Source organism: Oxyura jamaicensis, chromosome 4 (assembly GCF_011077185.1).
Source record: "Oxyura jamaicensis isolate SHBP4307 breed ruddy duck chromosome 4, BPBGC_Ojam_1.0, whole genome shotgun sequence".
Classification (NCBI taxonomy): domain Eukaryota; kingdom Metazoa; phylum Chordata; class Aves; order Anseriformes; family Anatidae; genus Oxyura; species Oxyura jamaicensis.
Genome location: NC_048896.1, coordinates 22941850 through 22956119, shown reverse-complemented (window position 1 = coordinate 22956119; position 14270 = coordinate 22941850). Strand labels below are relative to the sequence as shown.

Here is a 14270-nt window from a genome sequence, read left to right as displayed (position 1 = left end):
GCGTGCTAGCCCCACTGCCTGAGCACAGGACTGTCCTGAAGCCCTGCCCGGGCTCCCTGCTGCCCACAGGAGAAAGCCTGATGCTGGTGAGTCCTGGTGTGGTTTCCTCACAAGCTTCAGGCACCCCAGTCCGTCATGCCATGGCACCTGTACAATAATCCCGGCTCGCCCTTACGTGCTGTGCAACACCTCATCCTTCCTCCATGCCCAAGAGGTGCTTGCTTGGGAGATGTGCTAACAATAACCTCCTGGCAATTTTCTCCACTATTTCAATGCTGCCTTAGGGAAGCACTGCTACACTTCCTCCACCCTGCTCAGCCAGGGATCATTCATGAAGTATTTTTGTCTCTTAAGTGAGAACTGCAGGTACCAAACATGGGGGAAATCCTCATTCTCAAGTAGCTGGTGGGTTGACATCCTGGACCCCTCCCGTAGGCATGCCGTAACCCAGCCCATGGCAGCACGACACCACAAAACACCCCTCGGTGCCATGAAGCATGTCCAACCTGGAAGCTGTTCACAGCTCTGGGTTTGGGGACTTCCTTAAAACCCATTTTTACTCTCCAGCAGTGACAGAAGGGTTAAGCCCATAAGCATTTTAAAGTTGGGCACCCGCTTGCTCTTCTGGGTGAAGAGCTTTCCAGCTCTGCTGGGGATGTTTTGTGACGCCGAGTGACAATTAATAGCTCTGGGCTGTCCAACAACACATTCCACACTGCCATCCCCTCCCCGTGCTGACACCTCCTCCCCTAACAGCTGGGTGTGCGGGAGGGAGTGAGCCAAGCAGCATGTTGTCACCGTCCCAGTGTCACCCCCCCAGGTCAGCTCCAGCCCCTCGTCCACACGCACGTCTCAGTGCAAACTCTGCCTGCAGTGCCCCTACATGTCTCCTGGTGCTCGCTCCCCTCCGTCTGCCCCAGTATCCACCACAACCAGACTGGGGATGTCAGAAATTTCATCCCGCTTCATTCCCCTAAAATTCCTTATAGATGCATTCACCTATTTATTTATTGTTTAAACTCCTGTTGATACTATCTGCCTCCTTCACCCAAGGCAACAAATTCTGGAAATCTACTCCCTGCTCTGCAAGAAAATTACTCAATGTTTTGAGCAGATTCCCTCCTCCGTGACCGAGTTTCCCCCCCAGTTCTAGTCCCGCGGGTTTGGTTACCAGCAGGTAGGAACCGCTGCCAGCACAATGGTGTGGACTTTGTAATGCAAACTCGGAAAAATTTAGGCTGGAAGAGACCTCTAGAGGACATCTGCTGCAACCTCCAGCTCACAGCGGGGCCGATCCTCTCTCATCTCAGCTCTACCCTCTCCAAACCGAGGCCTCCTAGCCTTTGTGGTCTCACCTGGCCGGCTGCTGCTCCATCCCATTTATCATTACAGTGCCCTTCTCTACCTCCACTACGTCCTTCTGGAGACACGAAGGCCAGAGCTACAGGCAGGACTCAAGGCACCAGCACAGCAAGACTCTAGGAGCTGTAAAATAAAGGCAGTTCATATAAGTGGTAGTTATTTGCTTTGTGCCTGTTTCTCTCATCATATGAAGCTTTTACATATTTTTACCTGGAGTTTAGACTACAGATAAAGTGACTGACTACATTTCAGGAGAAAGGCTGTAACACAGCAATGTGGTTTCACGGGCTAGACTCCTACCACAAGATAAACCCAGGCCACAAATCTTAAATAAGAAAAAATTGTCCAGGGACTGACGGAAAATTAAGGAGGGGATTCCCTCCTCGAAGCAGGGACCCTGAGGAGGGCATCCCTTCAGATTAGGCAGCAGTCTGCAATTCCATTTGTAGTACAAGTGAATTGTTACAGCATACACGCCAGGCCAATATTTAATAACCTTTCCCATTGTATCTAAAAAGTCACCCGACTGCAGATGTTTCCAGGACAAATAGTTTTTATATCGCGTTAGAAAAATCACCACCCCCGTGGAGGGAGCCTCAGGAGATCTAACCCTTACCACTGAGCAGTGCTGAAAAACATTGTGCTTCTGGACAAAAAGCAGCTGAGTTCAGTGAACACCCCGGCACCTTGCACTTCACGCACAAATTGGAAGAGGCAAACTTAGACAACTTAATAGTACGTTTTCCTTGGCAGATTAAAGGAGGTTAACTCTCTGATTAAGGTTTGCAAATGAGGGAAGTAAATCACTAGTATTTGGTCAGAAGAAAAGCGCACAACCCCACGCAAAGAACATCTGAAGGGGCAGGCTACCTCCTTCCATCCATCTCAGACCAGCTAGAGCTCACCACACACCAAGCTTGTAAGCTTTTTTTTTAAAATTGGACAATGCTTTGGCACTCTTCAAGCCTTTTGAGTGTATTCACTTCCAAAGTAAATGAGTACCCCACATTCAGGGTAGGAAAAAAAATCATCACTAATCAGACTTCGTAAAAATGTAAAGAAGTCAATCTAAGCACAAGTCAGTGCAGCTCAATTGCACAAGAAAAGTCACCTACTCTGCTCATACAGAGGCAGATCAACTAGAAAATAATAAAGCCTTGACCGTCCAGAACAGGTCCTTCAGTGTGGCAGGACGCAACAGCAGCCATCTCCGCTTCACGCAGCTTCATGCTAAAAACAAGTCACCCAGGTCTAAGGACGCCTTTTCACCACATGTCAGAGCAGCACGGGACGTACTTGTGATGAAATTGTGGCGTCTGAAGCAGCCAGACTCAAGCTTCAGAGGCAGAAATGAAGCCCTCTGGCTATGCACACTCACCATCATCCAGTCTGCCAGTCTCTTCGTCATCAGTAGCATGTGCATGTTATGGCAAAAGGAAAGAAAACAGCGAGGGGAGAAACCCCAGAGAAACCCCATCTCATGCTGTGGCCAAGCTCCCTCCTCCAGCCGTTACCTCTGTCATTTTTGGTAGCCTCAATTCTGCTGGCGATGCGCCGGGAGCAGACCGAGCCCGCACAGAGACACACAGCACAGTGCACCCTCAGACGCACAGGTGGAAAACAAAAAGGGAAGGAGAGGAGGGCGGACGTGATGGAAGAATGAGATGGCTCTCCTCCCGGCGGGGGCCCACGTAGCCACAGGCTCTTCCAGTGCCCTACTGTCCGCTGGGAGAGAGGGTGTGGGGGCTTTGGCAAGATGACGGTTACATAAAGAAGAAGCTACAGGAAGAGAAAAAAAAGAAAAGAAAAGAAACAGAGGTTCAGAATTGAAATGAAAAACAGAAAGTGAGAGACAGACAGAGAGAGAAAAAAAAAGGAGGAACAACATTTTAGAGCAAGTAAGCCATGAATGAAGAGTGCGCTGGGGATGTGGCATACAAACCAGCTACACGGGAGCAGCGGGGGCCCGCTCCTCTCCAAGGCACCGCACCTGATTCAGGGAACACGAGAAGGCTCGTGACAGCCACACAGAGCGACTGACAAACAGCAGCACAAGTCTACAGAGACAGCCTGATGGCACAAAACAATCTGTTGGGGAACCTCGAATGTCCTCACCCCTCCCATCACACTTAGGGAACGGCAGCAGCAAACCAGCGTCACAAAGGCAACTCAAAGACCAAAGCATTTGGGTAAAAAATATATTTCCTCTCCCCACTTCAAGTGTTGGCACTATTTGTGTACGTAGCCTAAAGAATATACAAGAAATAACTGAGCTTATGCTATGAGGTTATTATTCAACTTGTAATTCAAAAAAAAAAAAAAGAAATACTTTAACATCAAATAAAGTGACAATATCTAACAGATGCATACATGTAATTTGCATTAACACTGTAGGTTACACAATTATTTAGTTACAAACATGGGTTATTTTCAAATAGCAAGGTAATAAAGTTCTACATCTATAGTTTAAGGCAATCAGGATATTAAAAATGTATACAAATACAATATTTCTACCGCTGTTCACAGCTTTATTTTCCGTTAATTAAAAAACCCTTCATATCTGTATAGTCCCATGCTGATACGCGCTGATGAGTGTCATGATATCGGGTACTGCAAATGCAACCAGGGTCCTTGGAGAAGAGACATACACTTCTAACACCTTAGAAGGGCAAATGGTAACTGGAGTCAAATGGACACATCTGATATGATCACACACAAAAAGACATTTCCATTCTCACTCGGATGTTTTAGGAGAAGCAGAATTAGAACTACCTGGAGAAACACTGGTCATGTTCAATAAGGGCATGCTTAAAGAGACAGAGATGTCAATCTCCTTGGCACGACTTCGAGCTGCCAGAAGCACACGCAGCGAGGGTGAAACACGCATCGCAGGTTTCGGGCTGCAAAGGAGCTGGGGGCAGGTGCCATTTGCTGCTTTCCCCACTCCTCAGCGGCACCACGGGCTGCAGCGCAGCAAGGAGATGCAGTCAGTGACCCTGAGCTCGAAGGGCGCCTTCCTGCCTTCCCAGAGAGCTACTGGGTGATGTCCACCTTCTCAGCGGACTGCCAGACACGTGCATGCCTACCTCTACAGAGCAGTTGTGGCCCCTCTCAACAACCTGGATTTTGTTCCTTTTTCTCTTCTGGGGTTCGTCCCATTCCTAGGGACTGTCATTGTCCCAGAAACACACGTGCCTGTGTGCTTTCCTGCCAGTTTGTGTTACTCTCGGGTTTGAAATCCACCTTATTAGGGACATGCAGCATCATCAGCTAGTTATCATCGTTGTCTAGTGGCACATTAAAGCTTGCAGTGCTTCATGAGCAACGCAGCCGTGCAGCCGTCTAGCCCCAGTTTCACCAGCCGGTGTGCAGGATTGAGGCGTGCAGGGAAGCTATGCAGGGTAACTTTAGACAATCAACAGCAGATGGATGTCATGTTCCTATGGCTATTTTTTTTCCAAAATCTCAGCGAAAGCAGGTTATTACAGGAAGTTTTTAAATAGTTTTAACAATGCCACTTGTACATAAGTGGACTTAAAAGAAGTCCCCAGCAAAACACACCTGGTTTACTCATGTTAGTAGTGAGCAGAAAGGGTGAGTCTCTTACTGCTGTACTTACGTGCAAAAGTGAAAGCACATCCAAATAGATTTGAGAGTATCATTTACTTCATGCAGAACCAGGGACTACTGTGACAAAAAGTGTAAGTAAAGGAAAGAAGTGCAGCAATAACCAGCTAAACATGGCCCGGGGTTTTGAGGAGAAAAAAGTCATTATTAACTCCTCCTTTGGAGAAGAAAACAAAACAATACCTTTCACTTTTACAAGTTTATGGTTATTCCCAGTTTCTCTGAAACAGCTTGCTTTTTGCTGGAGGAAGAAACCCAACCAAAAATACATGAATGCACTTGGCCACGGCTTACTGTCAGAAAAGAAAAATGGCTAGACTCAGCTGATCTCCCCTGCCAAACATCCCTTGGAAAGGCTGTTAAATGAAGCAGGACAAATATACTTTAAAAATAAGTTTTTTACTTGGCACAAAATGCTGGTGATTAAAAAGAGGACGTGCACAGAGACAGCTGAAGCAAAACACATTGCCACAAGCATTCTGGCTTGAGACAGGAGCATATGATGGGATCGTAAAAGATCCATGCCAGCAAGCAGATTTCTTCCTTGATAACTCGAGGTTTTAAAGTTAGGTTTGACAGAAGAACCATAGTTTTATTTTGCTAAATGACCTTCTAGAAAACCTACTTAACCTGACAGAAGCACGTCGTGGTTGATAAGACTAGGGATAGGATCAGGAGGTATGATTGGAAGGAAAAAAAAAAAGACAACTACTACAACTACTTTATTTCCAGCTTGCTCATCTCTGATTTTTGCTGTCTATCCAAGACACTGTATTTAGATATCCTCTTCCCAAAGCCATGTTTAGGCAGTGAGGGTTAAAAAGCAGAAAGACCCAAAACCAAACCCCAAACGCATTTCCCCACCCAAAACTCCAGAAAAGTGATAATTCTGACTTAACAAAAACAAAACAAAACAAAACATTCAGAGAGCCAAGAAACTTCATCCCAGAAACAAGAAAAGAACTGCAGTGTGTGAGACTTAAGTCGAGAGCGCTATTTTTAGGAGTGCTTTAAAGAAAGAAACAGGAGACTACCTAGCTAGGAGCAGTGGAAATGCTGGCAGTACATCAGCAGAAGAGAAAGAAATCCAGCAGTCAGAGGGTAAGCATGGCTCGCCACTTCTTGGGTAGGAAGGGAAAGATTCTGTCCGAAAAGCAATGGCATAGAAAATAAAACATTAAACAGACCCATTTCCACACCGTGCTGGTCAAAGAGCGAAGCCTGGCTTACATTACATATCTCATTTGCACTTTTCAAGGGATATGTGAAAGGGACGCTGTCCCTGCGGTGGGAAGGGTGCACAGGGAGTCTGTCCAGGCACCCTCTCTCTCTCCTTGGCTGCTTTGTCCACCCCTGTGAGAAGCCCAAGTCACTTTTAGGTTTAACAAACCTCTGGCCTCTCCTCAACATGAATCTGTGTGTGGAAAAAGCACTTCTCCCAGATTTTACCCTGTTGTGCAAAGCTCCCTGGGGTTTGAGGCGTTACCTTTCTGATGCTTTTCAGGCGCTGGGGCAGTCATTCTAGGCATGCAGCACATTTTCTACCCTGGTAGCTCCGGGGATGGGGATGCTAATTTGAACCTTCCTTGTTAACCAGCGTTTGGCCAATAAAATGGGATTCCCTTGACTTGAAAACCTGGATGTTGTAAATATGCGGGTCTGTATTTACGTGTGTGCACGAATGCTCCTGAAGGCAGCAAGACGATGTTGAAGGGTACACGCCTTCCTCTGCCTGGGCATTTGATTCCCTAAGCACTGCTAAGTCTTGCCAAGACCATGCACACTGGGAACCTGGCACTATTTTAAGCGAGGTTTCAGAGGTTACGGTCAGGGAAGTAATGCATGGTGAGCAGGAACGAGAAATGGTCCCTCTTCCAGGCACCTGCAGTGCTGTTTGGTTCCCACCGCAGCACTCAGCGAGCAGACCCTACACTGTCCTGGAAGGGTGGCTGTAAAAATATGCCAGCACCTGACAACAAACCCAGGCCAAGTAATATTATCTGATCAGACAACAAAAACAGTAGCTAATAAAAAAAAAAAAATCATGCAAATGTAATGGCATGCAAGGTGAGTTAAACTTTTGTTATCTACACACACATACCCCCCTCCCTCCCTCCCCAACAGTGGGCCAAGTTTTGCTCTCACACACTCGCTCCTGAAGGTATATGGGTCGGACTAAACTTCAGGGTTTAGCGACAGCAGGAACCCAGCTGTAACCCTCAGACAGCAATAAATCCCTGAGGCTGGTTTCTGTGGACCAGGGACCTCTTCAGCACAGGGCTATGGCAGCCGGCCCTCCGAGAGCTGGGTAGGTGCAACGACACTCACCCGGAGCTGCTGACCTCCAGCCCTAACTCTCAGTTCAGATCTGATGCCAAAAATGATTTATCGCTGCTGGTTTTGCCCAGGAAAATATATGGTATCGTTGTGCTTCCACCCCCACCCACCTGGAATTTCCAGAGGCACACAGTCCTGTACCCAACCCTTCTTCCTTTTGTTCCCACTATGTTATTAGATGAGTTAATAGTTATTCATGTTAAAAAAACAAAAACAAAAAACAGATGGCAGAGACACATTACTGCAAAAGCAGGTGAATGCAGGAACATCCTTGGCTTGACAGGCTTTATGTGAAGCTTGCACTGCAAGTTAAAAAAAAAAAAAAGGACAAAAAAAAGTTAGCAATAACAGAACCCAAAATGGAAAAAAAATAATCAAGGGAAGCTGGGAGAGCCAACACCAGCAACCTGCTAGGGTGGGTGGGCATGCAGATGAATTACAGAACTAAAAAGAAATTGAACCTCCCGACTAAGCTCTACTCTAGCCTATGTGACAAGCGAAAGCTCCAAAAAAATCTAAGGAGGAAGAAGTATGGAACAACCAACCATGGAAGCATGCGGTTGGAGCCTTAATGCTTTTTTTTTTTTTTTTTCAGAAGTAGTATTGCAGGGGGACATGACTGCAGATGTCCAGTTCTCATCACGTGAGCGTGGTCTCTGTTGCAGAAAGCTGTGCCTGGCCTTTTCTGAAATGCAGATAGCTCAAAGCTGAGCACCGTGAGGTCTCCCTGCACTTCACCAAACATGGGTTTTCAAGCACAGGTCAGATCCTTCAGACATCACGAAAACCTTCTTTTAACAGGGTGTTGGGCCAGGCCCTGACATACACGTTATAGCCATGTGATAGATCAGGGATCGCTCTGGGACTAAGCGTGGCCCGTGACAGCCAGAGAGTCAACATGGCAATTGGAAATTATATTTGAATAAAGCCAGAACATAGCTTTTCCATCTGGTTTCCAGAAAAAAGAAACAGAGCCCAGGCAGATGGTCCTGGCTCCTAGGCAGGCTGAGGATGAGTGAGCAACCCAACGCCACATGTTGAGGCATGCATGTGGGGATCTACCAAACAACAGGCAAGAGACCATTTGCTGCTCCTATTTTCAAAAGATTTTGCCAGGAACCAACTCCAGATTGTTTGGGTTTGAAGCATGGTCCCATCCCTAAATTACGGCAGCATGCTCAGAGGCAGGAAAGGACTTAAGTATGTGTCTGTACTACGGTCACATGAGGGTCTGAGGCACACAGATGTGCTGCCCTGAAAACAGCACGTTTCTCTGTCATCAGGCCATATCACCAACAATTTAAGATGAAAAAAGCATAAAAGTACAGGAATCTGAGAAATGGAGTAGAAAAAAATACGGTAGAAGACAGCTTGTTCCTGCAGAGAGAGCCTGGAAGTCAACAGGGCCAAGTTCTCCCTCATGGGATCGGGCCTGCAGCAGGTTTGGCCCTGAGCCTTCTCTCCAGCTTGTACAGCACAGTGGAAAGTCTCTGTTGTCCAAGCTGGAGAAATCGGAACTCACCTTGGGAAAGAAGTGTTCCCATGAAATACTTCCTAAGGGAGGTGACAGGGACTGTGCATTGCAAGGATTTCCCGCGGCAACTGCCCGAGCACCACCACAGTGCACGTCAGCACTAAAAAGGCCTTGCCTACCCAAACCCCAGCTCAGCACTGGAGCACAGGGAGAAATTTAAAGCTGTGGGGAGGAATGGGCTAAAAGCAGAAGATTGGTGGGCTGAGGTTGGAAGATTGGCAAGGAAATCCCTGAAAGACTTTAGGGATTTTTTAGAGATCTATCAGCAAAAGAGTGGGGGAAGGCATGCTGGCGTGGGTTTTGTGAGCTTGGGATAGCAGTGCTGCACCTATCCTCTTATTTATGGGTGAAAAGGATCTGTTAAGCCCTATAGCCAGTGATGGTCTGATACAATAAGGATATGGTCGCTTACAGAATACCAGGGATCCTGACGGGCAGGATATTGCTGCACCTACATTCTATCAGTGGTCGTGTGCAGCAGTTTTAACACCATAAGCAGAACCTGCCAAATTACTATCAGCCCTCAGAAATTGGTGTACAATGGTATTAGTTTAGTGCAGCAGGTAGGGATGGCTCATGGCAATTATGGGATCCAACCCAGGCAGGGTAGCAGCAACAAAAAGTACCAAAATGCAGCTCTTGAGAGGGGCAGGGTTGCCTGCTTCACTGAAACCTGAGATTATCAGTAGCACTCCTGACTGCTGCTAGAATGTAGGCACCCTCGCAACTTCCTTGAGGGAAACTGGGGCTGTAACTTCAGGACCATCTGTGCAGGTGGTGAATAAAGGAAAGGAGGCAAAACTGAAAGGAGTTGCATCACAGGTGATGAGGAAACAAACGTGGGATGATCTTGTGCAAGCTGGTGTCCCACCATCAGAAATAAATAGGATCACTACATCAGAAATGCTTCACTGATGGTAAAAGTTAGTGTTAAAAAAAAAAAAAAAAAAAAAAAAGCCTCCTCTGCACTCCTCTGCCACCTCAAAGCAAAGAACTACCTGTCAAATGCCAAAATAGCAGAAATGAAGGTTTGGCAGGTCCCCCAGAACTGCTGCCATGGCAGCCTCTTATGGTGAAGGGGACTGGTGTCCCTGTGCTCCTTTAACTATGAGGTGTGAGTCTGGAGGGGTTTTACATGTGGTAGCTCTGGGGAATACTGGAGCTGAAGTTCCTGCATTACACAGTAATACTAACAATAAAGAAGCCACATCACACATCTGCATACTGGGGTGAAATCCCAGCCCATCCCTCTGACCTACTGCTAATTTAACAACAGGATAAGACCCATTTGCAACAACGCTGTCAACTGCCCCAATTAAAGAATGTATTTTGGGTATTGATGGGGAGGGTGGGAGAGGGAACTACTCAAACCATTCAGGGGCACTTCAACAAGTGGAAATCATTAAAGAAACCATGCCTGCTGTTAATATTCCCACATGGCCTGTTTGAAAAATCAGATGCCACTTGTAGAATGCCTGTAGGTTATAGAGAACTGAATAAAGCCACCCCTCTACGTGCAGTTACAAATCCAAATGTGGTTACTATCGTAGAAAAAATAGCAAAAAATCACAACCCTGCAAGGTGGTGATCGATTCTGCTGATGCTTTCTTTTCAATAGCCATTGCTTCAAACAGCCAAGACCAGTTTGCCTTCACCTGGCAACAAAACCAATATACTTGCTAAATACTGCCTCAGGGATATAAACACAGCCCGGCCATTTGCCACCAAAGGACAGTAGCTGACGTATGGTTGGGTACCAACACTGTTTACCAGTACATTAATGATCTATTGATGGTGGCAGAGTCACAACAAGAAGTCAAAACAGCTGCTGAATCCCTGAAAGAGCACTTAGAGGACCAAGGCTGGGCAATGAATCCAAAGAGAATAGAGAGCCCTAGAACTATGGCGCAGTTTTGGGGAACAGTTTGGCATGGACAGATTAGAGAACTACCAAACGAGGTACAGCAAACAGTCTGGAAATTTCCTGTACCAACCACAGTAAAACTACTGCAGACTTCTCTGGGACTTTTACGGCATTGGAGAATGTTTATTCTACATCTTGCAGTATTAATGCGCCCTCTGCAGCAATTGACTAGGAAGAAAGTTGTTTCTCCTATGATCCTATTATAACACCTCAAGTACAAATTGTTTACGCTGACAGGTTGTCCAAATTTTGTGTCCAAAGAAGGGCAACGAAGCTGGCAAAGGGTCTAGAGAACAAGTCTTGGAGGAGTGGCCAAGGGAGCTGGGATTGTTTAGCTTGGAGGAAAGGCAGCTCAGGGGAGACCTTACTGTTCTGTAAAATTTCCCTAAGGCAGGCTGTAGCATGGTGGGGATCTGTCTCTTCTCCCACAACCAAGTGATAAGACAAGGGGAAATGGCCTCAAGTTGCACCAGTAGAGGTTTAGGTTGGATATTAGGAGAAATTCCTTTACTGAAAGGGTTGTGAGGCATTGGAACAGGCTGCCCAGGGAAGTGGTTGAGTCACCATCCCTGGAGGTCTTCAAGAAACGTGCAGATGTGGTGTTCAGTAGCATGGTTTAGTGGTGGTCTTTAATACTAGATATTGAACTAGATGACCTTAGATTAAAGAAATATAATACTAAATATTGAACTAGATGACCTTAGAGGTCTTTTCCAACCTGAATGCCTCTATGATTGTTCAGTGGGACTGCGACCTGTTAGTCTACACGTAAAGACTCATGTAATAAACCCTGAGAATGCAGTGTGGTTCAGTACTCCAACTTCTCTCCTTATTCTACATCCTCTGTTACTATCAGATTTTTGAATTCTTTTTATTTCAGGTACCTATGACAAATATCTGTGCCTTATCTAGGGTAGACACCAATAAAACAATGTCAATGGTGTTGCAAAAAAAACCCATTGAACTGAAGTTCAAACCAATGAACTGAAAAACCATTGAACTGAAGTTCAATCTGAAAAAGTACAAGTCACAGCTCTTCAATCTGTGTGGGCAGTTACATCATTTAAAGCTACCAAGGCTAGAGGAATATTGGCTGAAGAAGCTGGAGCAACTGTGAATGCATTACTGGAAGGAGATCACACACCTATCTTCCTTTCTTACCATGGTTTGGCTCAAGATGCTTTATTGACTTGTACTACAAGCACCTACCCTGGATATATTTCCCCAAGATCAATAGGTAAATATTTGGGTTTGGTTGGCCTTTACAGTAACCAACTCCTCATTGTTATTCTTTCCAGGTAGCAAATATGGAGTGCCTGGCATCTGCCCCCACACAAGGTTTAAAATGGACAAGTCGATTGCCTTAAAATTGGAAGTACCTGCTGTATGCCAAGGAACCTCACAGCATCGATTGGTGATTTACTACCTCCTTCTTCAGCATCATTACAGCCGTCACAAGGCTGAAGGCGTGTGCCGCTTCAACATAGCCAGCTAGTGTGCAGGATGATATTCAACAGCTGCAGGACTTAATGCATCCAGAGAAACCATCTATTGGCGGTGCCTGGCTAGCTGAGTGGTTTGAGTCTCTGACAGGATGTGGTGCATCTCATTGAGAACATTGTACGTTTATACGTTAATTCCTTTTCCTTTATGTTATTACATGACTCTGTACATTACCCTGCCCCACGCTGCTAGCCCCTTCTTGAGCAAAGGGGGTGGAATGCGGTAGGAAAAGCGTTAAAAGCAGCAGATTGTTGAGAAGGATTGTGAATAGGCTCAAGTGACCTTGCAGCTGGGAATACATAAAGCCTGGAGAGCAGCAGCATAGGAAAACACCTATTGTGACTATTGCTGTTTATCCTCTACGTGTTTGACAAGTAGCACATCTGTGCATAGCTAACATAGGTGTTTGGTAGACTTGGAGGTGCTCAAGAGACACGCTTGAGCTCTCTGCATTGGTATGGAGAAGATCAAAGCACACTGAGGATGACAGCAGGGTGGTAAACCCACACCTGCATGGACTCTCAATAAGCAGGTGTAAACAGCAGGTCAGCAGTCCTCTAGGATGGACTGAGCTCACCAGTGCCTGCATCCCCACCTGCATGCCCCTGCCCAGCTGTTGCTCTGGGGATTCCCCATCTGGCCAGGTAAAGAAAATAAATGCACTCCGAGCTTCTGCCCTGGGCCTGCAGTTCCTCTGCTGCCTGAGCTGACGCACACAAAAGCCTTAGAAAAACCAGGATGTGCTACAAGGCAGAAGCATCAGCATTTCCCTTTAAAGCTTCCGTTAGTAATTCAGACACTACAGAACCATTGAAGCAGTTGCTGCACCTGGGGTGGAACAACACTGGAAGGGCACGCTGCTTACAGACGTGCATGTTCCTCATGACTGGACTTCTGTAAATGCATCAGCAAAGCAGAAACTGCGTTGTTTGTCACAGCTGCTAGAAAAGTCAATGAATCACACCCACAACATTGTGCTTGTACCACCCAACTTCACAGAAGCAAACAGTAGCTAACTGTGGCTACCAGAAGTTACAAAACTTCCCCAACCATTTCATACTACTCTCGTATCTCAGAGGTGGAGAAAGAATGATTGCAGAGTTCTTAAAAAAATATTAAAGTACTGATTCTGTTTGAGATAAGAAAATGGGTCTAGAAAATTTTCTATAGTGTTTAGAAAATGGGCCACCAGGTCTGAATTGTCAGGTGAGAGAAGACGGCATTTCAACCTATCCAATTCACAGGCACCGTCGCAGAATGGCTTGTCAGCATGCTGGGACAACAGCTACCAGACACTTACTTCCACAGTTTGGCATACCACCGGTCGGTCTGTAATGATTTCGTTAACCAAGCAGAGCATGCAGCACAAAACCACTCTACGTATCTCAGTGGGTGCCGAAGGCCAAGTTCTCAGTTCGCATAGAGCAGCATGGCTCCATAGGAGCTACATCAATTTACACCAGCTGAGGAACTAGCCCCAGGCCCACCCCTCCCTCCGCAGAGGAAGGTGGGGGTAGAAGCAATGAATGGTGGCCACCGAACCAGTAGTAGAGACAGGGGATGTACAGTAAGCATCTGTGTAACTTCCCCAACTATAAAAATATATTGGTATATATGCAATGCAGCAGAGCCTCACGGGCCCACCCCGTGAGACAGCTCATGCCTGGCTGAAGTCCTCAGGTTAGCAAGGGAGACAGAAGTGTCTGTATCACATTCCTGCCAGCGTTTCGGTTCTTTCAATGGTTACAGCTTAGTGTTACTCAAGAAGGTTACTCTGCCAGAGTTGACTTAAACACACTTGGTATTGGCTCTTAAGAGAAGCGTGGAACTGTCATTTTTGTGTGTGGGTTGAAGAAAGCAGCATTTCCCAGTAAGACTGGCTGTATTAGCATCTTTACAGCTTTCCTGATTGCAGTTATCAACTAGCGCCGTTATCACAAATAACCCAGAAAATACTTTCACAAGTATCCCCTTATTGGGTAT

The 14270-nt window shown here is 46.3% G+C and overlaps 1 protein-coding gene across 4 annotated transcripts in view; it reads right to left on the bottom strand.

Moving 5' to 3' along the window:
• Positions 1–175: 175 nt before the first annotated feature.
• Positions 176–14270, bottom strand: part of SEPTIN11 (septin 11) — a 68298-nt gene continuing 54203 nt past the window's right edge. For 2 of the 4 annotated variants that reach the window (XM_035324154.1, XM_035324151.1), the window contains exon 10: positions 6666–7628. In XM_035324154.1, the coding sequence (XP_035180045.1) occupies positions 7613–7628 (16 nt within the window). In that variant the 3' untranslated portion in view covers positions 6666–7612. Of the gene's footprint in view, positions 1486–1897; positions 3142–6665; positions 7629–14270 lie in introns of those variants that run through there. The other 2 variants (XM_035324153.1, XM_035324152.1) reach the window with 2 other exon arrangements.